The following is a 6,209-nucleotide window of genomic DNA, read 5'->3' on the forward strand; positions in this document are numbered from 1 at the left end:
AAAACCAAAAGCAAAAAAAAAGACCATTTGTCGAAACGTTGTCTCCAGCGGCACCCCGTGTTCGCGAATATTCATCTCTTCAAGTCTCCATCTTCGTCTAAACTTCTGCCATGTGTAATACAGGCGCACATATATAAACACATGCATGCGTAAAGGGAGGTCCTTCCACCTCGACTATACCACCGACTATACTTTGCGCAGTAACTGAGGGCGGCTTCGGCGCCGACAATGGCATGGAGAAGTTCGTGGACATCAAGTGCCGGGCTTCCGGCCTCTCGCCCAGCGCTGTCGTCATCGTGGCCACCGTGCGAGCCCTGAAAGTACACGGCGGAGGACCTCTGGTGAGGACAAGCACCCCACTTAATTAGTAATCACGATGTAACCGAACACGGGTATAACAAGTGTTCGGATACAGCGAAACACAGATGAAATCGTTGTTACCGATATCACCGATTAAAGAACATCGCTTATGACAAAGTCGTTCTTTCGAAGCGAACGCCGTCAATATTCGTGGCGTTACGGTTGCGGCAAAACCAGTGTCCCGGTCTATTGTTTTACTCGCATACTACCATAACAGGTTAGCACTGGTTAATTTTCGCTAATGTCTGCTACATTGTTACTGCAGTGTCAGTATGTTGGTTCAATGATGGCTATCATCAGCTAGTGTTGCTATATGTATGCGTGTGTCAAATGATGGAATATTAAACAATGCTTGCACACAGTGTAACAGTTCCCCGGTAACGAGTTTCTGTTTCAGTTTCTTTCCCTTAATTTATGCTAACACGGGACTCCTACATACCGGGAACACTGCGTCACATATTCCTTTAAATGCCCGGGCTGTCATCTCATGTCATCTCATGTCGTCACTTGGCGTCACGCAGGCGAAACCTTGTACAGCATAGCCATATGTATAGTATGGTGGCTAGAGCCACCATATGTATAGTATGGAAAAGGAAGTGAGGGTGAGGAGTAGTGGATGTGAGTATGAGGAGGAGGGAAAGGAGGAGGGGAGAGGGTAAACGTAGCATAACCATGCACGCCATGTATAGTGCAGTACAGTAAATAGACGGGGAAGGGAACCGAGGGGGATAAGGGAAAGGAGGACGGTAGAGGGTAAAGCATAACGTAGCCATGTGTATGGTATAGCAGGGTAAAACAGTATGACAGGATAACGTGATAGTATATAGCAGGATAAAGTGAGGGTAAATCATAGTATAGCCGCGTATGGTATGGCACAGCCATGCGTAGTATACAAAGGGTAAGAAATGGGAGTGAGTGTGAGGAGTGATATGATCGTGAGGGGGAGGGAAATGAGTGGGAGGGTAAAGCATAGCATAGCCGTGTATGTTATAGTATAGCAAGGCGTTGGGAAAGAGAAGTGAGGGTTCGGAGAAGGGAAAGGAGGAGGGAAGGGTAAAGCATAGCCGTGTATAGTGTAGCTAGGTGGCGGGAAAGGGAATTGAGGGTGAGGAGCAGTGATGCGAGAGTGAAAGGAGGAGGGAAGAGGGCGCCACAGCATCACAAATGAAGGTTTCCTTTCCCGTCATGGACGCCGAAAAGGCTGCACGCTTGGAACGCCAGCGTTGCCGAAAGGCAGGCGAATTACTGCTCCGCACTTTCACGTTGAGCGCAATTGCAAATACATTTTTTTTTTTTCCGTGACGTTGCAGATCTCGCTGGGTGCACCACTACCGGCGCAGTACCGCAGCGAGGACGTATCCCTGGTGCGCAGCGGCTTCTGCAACCTCGCACGCCACATCGAGAACGCAGCTAAGCTGGGCCTGCCCGCCGTGGTGGCCATCAACGCCTTCTCGACGGACACCGCGGCCGAGCTCGAGCTTGTGCGCGAGATGAGCGTGGCCGCCGGAGCCCAGGGGGCCGTCGTGTGCCGTCACTGGGAACTCGGAGGAGAAGGCGCCGTAGACCTGGCACGCGCCGTCGAAGAAGCGTGCGCGAAGCCCAGACCGCAGGTACACGCTAACATAGTCGCATTTGCAGACCGCCTGCTCAGTCGCTCCTCATTGCATACGAAGAAAGTCCTCCGATGTTAATCTAACCAGCACGTGATTAAACTGTCTTGACATTTTGGAATGGCAGCTAGGAATGACATGTTGGAATGACCGGCGTCCATGACGTCACGTGCAGGGTACACCAATAAATCATCTAGCCTAACCGCTTCTCTGCAGCTTGCTCATGTTGCAGAGTGTTCTACCGCGGCCGCTCGATAAAATTTATCGAGCGGCCGTGGTTCTACTTTCGCTTCTTATTTTATGATGTATGAACGTATATAAGCACAACAGTTAATCTCGTGGTGTATCTTCCTCCTATTTTGTTATTTCACTGCGCTGTTTGTTCGCTGGCGTGAAGTCTTCCATCACGTTTACCATATATAGTTAGAGTTCATCAGTTGTATCGTGGTTCCTCTCTGCGCAGCTGCGCTTCTCCTACGACCTCTCGCTGAGCATCGAGTCCAAGCTCGAAGCCGTGGCCCGCACCATCTACGGGGCCCGCTGCGTGGAGCTCAGCGCGCTGGCCAAGACGCAAGCCGAACGCTTCGAGCGCCAGGGTTACGGCAAGATGGCCGTGTGCATCGCCAAGACGCCGCTGTCGCTGTCGCACGACCCGAAGCTGCTCGGTTCGCCGCGAGACTTCGTGCTGCCCGTGCGCGAGCTGAGGCTCAGCGCCGGCGCCGGCTTCGTGTACGCGCTGGCCGGTGACGTCACCACCATGCCCGGCCTTCCGACGAGACCCGCGCTGATGGACATCGACCTGGACGTCGTCACCGGACGTCCGATCGGCCTCTTCTAGACGAGAATCTCGGAGTATATACCAGCAATCGAATATTTGTTCAAATGCGAACTGTGAGTTCAGTTGATTCGAAAATTAATGTGCTTGGGGCCGCGTGAAAATGCAGAAAATGCGTTACTACCTTATGCCTTGCGACTGCAGTATTTCCAGTTCCCGTCGATGTGAACCGAGGGCATAGGCGTGCTCACGAGACCCCTCCCCTCCCCTCTTGTCGCCTAGGAATAGAGCACTGCACGGGCTGGATTTTACGGCCCGGGCCCGGCCCGGGCCCGATTTATGAAGCCCGAGCCCAGCCCGCGCCCGTGGTCCCAAGCGCAGGCCCGGCCCGGGCCCGGGCGTACATGACCGAACTCAGCCCGAGCCCGGCCCGGGCCCGTGGTTCCAAGCCCTTGCCCGGCCCGGGCCCGGGCTTACTTGACCGTACCCAGCCCGAGCCCGGCCCGGGTCCGGGCGTTCATTACTAATCTAATCCAGGGCGCGCTTGTTCATGACCAGGCCCGACCCGGGCCTCTAGAGGATATTAGTTGTTGATGATGATTATTAATGATGCCGTGCGCTTTGTAGCAGGCGATCGGACGGAAAATCCGGTGTGTACATGCATCGAAATGTTGCCCGCGGTGGTAGCTCAGCGGTTAAGCTGTTTCGCTGTTAAGTCCTAGGACGCAGGTGCGATTCCCGCGGCCACGGCGGCTGCAATTTGATGGGGGCGCAATGCAAGAACACCTGTGTATACACTTATCTTTAGGTGCACGTTAGAGAACTCGAGGTGGTCGAAATTGATCCGGTGCCACTACTGCGTGCCTGGTAATCATATCGAGGTTTTAGCACATAATACCAAGGAATATAAATGAAATGTACCGTATGTGTCAACCTCGAATAAAAAGACCGAAATTTTTATTCCTCCCATGGGAACAACCGTGATCTGGCCCATTGTTAGTGCTGTTTTTATATATATATATATATATATATATATCAAAGTCTGGTCCAGCAGACGAAACGTTAGTGAAAATATACAGTGCCAATCTATATCTATACTGGTGAAACAAATATAGCACTTCAACTGTTTTTCTATTTTTATTGCTAAGCTTTACTAAGAGCCAGCTCTTTGCACGTGTCACTTCAGCTGGTACAGTATACCTTAGACCATGCAATGCATAACGTTCCCGTGTGCTCGGAGGCCCGACTTACGCCTTTTAATGAGCGGGTCCGAGTCCGGCCCGGCCTGCAGCCTCAAGCCCGGGCCCGGCCCAGGCCCGCGGCTTCGAGCCCGGGCCCGCACTTTCAAGCCCGAGCCCAGCCCGGGCCCGCCGGAAAACGCTTCGGACGGCCCGGCCCGGCCCGCGGGCCGGCCCGGGCCCGTGCAGTGCTCTACCTAGGAACGCGCAGGGGGAGGAGGGGGGAGGTGGCAAGTCGGACCTGTCCTTGCATGTTTAAAGAACAGGGCTATGGTACGCAGGTTTTTGAGGATAATGGCGTCCGAAGACCCCTGATGCTGCATTCCAAGAACTGTTTACTTCCTATCTTTACACCCAGAAAGCCGAGAACAAATGGCAGGCTGCCGCGAGAAGCACGTCATCTCTTCATTTTCATTTTTGCATCGATTGCGGTGCTTGTTTTCTTTCGGACTTGGTCAAGGGGGACGCTGCGTAAAATTACCCCCCCCCCCCCCTTGTAGAGAATTCTGCGGGCCTGCGGACAGTTCCGCCTGAGTAAAAGTATGGCGCAGACATTGCGCACTCCTTAAATGAATCCCCCCCCCCCTCCCTAGCCCCCGGGCGCACACCTATGCGTACTATTGCCGCTGCAGTATTTAGAGTTCCCGTCGATATGACCTGAGGTGTATGTGCAACACCCAATCAACAGAACTGAATCAATAATTTTGTATAAAGAAAGGAATGTCCACGTAAAAGCTGCTGCACAGGAAAGATATACGGGGCTACCGACCCCCTTCTGGCAGCGTGTGCAGGAAATACGGCGCAGGAAATGTTGTTTTAAGTTTTGAACAGATATTTCAATAGATATGCTAATACGGGCAGATATGCTAATACAGATATGTATGTAGAACAGAACATATATGCAGCACAGATATGCTAATACGGACACGATATCTTCACATGATCAGATAGACAAGAAACATTATGCAATAAGTTGTTCTCCTGAAACATTCGATAAAAATGTATATTTTTGTGACATGTATTTTTCTACGACGATTACGCCGATTTCTTTAGTTTTGAAATGTGACTGTTGAATAAAGAGGAGCCACAGAATGGCTATGAACATATCCGGGCGCTCTTTTTAACGTGCACATTTTCCTGCGACGGCTGTTTGCCCAAATATATGCACGTGGTCACTTTTGGAGGCAGCGTGAGCATCAAAGCACGGTTTGCGTGCATTGCGATGCATCTCCTCGTTTTCAGCTGTTTGCCGGACGACCATCTTGTATAGCCATCTTCAGCGCGGTGGAAGAGGCGCAGCAGTAAGTACACGTGCGTGGCCACTGCCGAACAAGAGTTTGCCGCAGGGGCGTAGCCACACTCTAAGAAAAAAAAAGGGGGGGTATGTGTTACTCTTTTTGTTGAGTCCTGACTTGCCACCACGGTGTAATAAAAATACGGGCTTGCCACGTATATGACTCTCTTTAAGGAGACACTCTAACTCTCTTTTGGGTCCCACGACTCTCCGATTGGAATATGATGATCTCCAAAGAGAGTTTACGTGTTTCTTTGAAGAGAGTCATGTAACTATTTTTTCTTAGAGTACAGACATTTTTTTCGGTTGGTAAGGGGGGGGGGGGGGAGTCCGACTGACTATGTATGTTCGTGCGTGTCAGGGGCGTAGCCAGAAATTTTGTTCGGGAGGGGGGGGGGGGCACCTCCTTGATCTGAAGTGGGGGTCGGACAGGCAAATGTGATCGAGTGTCATTTTGAGCTCTGTATGAAATGGCAAAACAAAAATTCGGGGGGGGGGGGGCGGAGAGGGCACGGGCCCAGTGTGCCCACCCCCCTGGCTACGCCACTGTGCGTGTGTATGTGTACGCGAAAATGTACGTATATGAAATGTAAAAAATTCAGGGTGGTCGCTTGATGCCATGTGAAAATGAGGGCCTTGCAGTGACAGAGCGCTTTTGTGCATGTCCTCAGCGCACTTTGATGCACAATTTCAATGAGAGGGCAGCGGTGTTGCGTATATAGCTCCACCGTTGCGCTTATTAGCATACACTACACCGTCTTGAGCGATGTGTAGCTGTCAACCTGTTTCAAAAGGTAGCGCCACCATAATCACGATGAGCATCATCATCATCACCAGAGACTGCAGGCATGTTACTACGGTCCCTAGAATATATTCTAGGGACCGTAGGAATACTGCAGGTGTACCCGGGAGTATACTGGGAGCCATGTTCA

The 6,209-nt window shown here is 51.6% G+C and overlaps 1 protein-coding gene across 1 annotated transcript in view; it reads left to right on the forward strand.

The window, feature by feature from the left end:
• LOC119401378 (C-1-tetrahydrofolate synthase, cytoplasmic) overlaps nt 1–5,089 on the forward strand; it is a 47,862-nt gene extending 42,773 nt beyond the window's left edge. Inside the window, exons 15-17 of the mRNA XM_037668117.2 lie at nt 202–341; nt 1,671–1,970; nt 2,434–5,089. Coding sequence (XP_037524045.1) covers nt 202–341; nt 1,671–1,970; nt 2,434–2,808 — 815 coding nt within the window. The 3' untranslated portion in view covers nt 2,809–5,089. The remainder of the gene's footprint in view (nt 1–201; nt 342–1,670; nt 1,971–2,433) is intronic.
• Nucleotides 5,090–6,209: the final 1,120 nt, after the last annotated feature.

The sequence above is a fragment of the Rhipicephalus sanguineus genome, chromosome 8, assembly GCF_013339695.2.
Source record: "Rhipicephalus sanguineus isolate Rsan-2018 chromosome 8, BIME_Rsan_1.4, whole genome shotgun sequence".
Taxonomy (NCBI): Eukaryota; Metazoa; Arthropoda; class Arachnida; order Ixodida; family Ixodidae; genus Rhipicephalus; species Rhipicephalus sanguineus.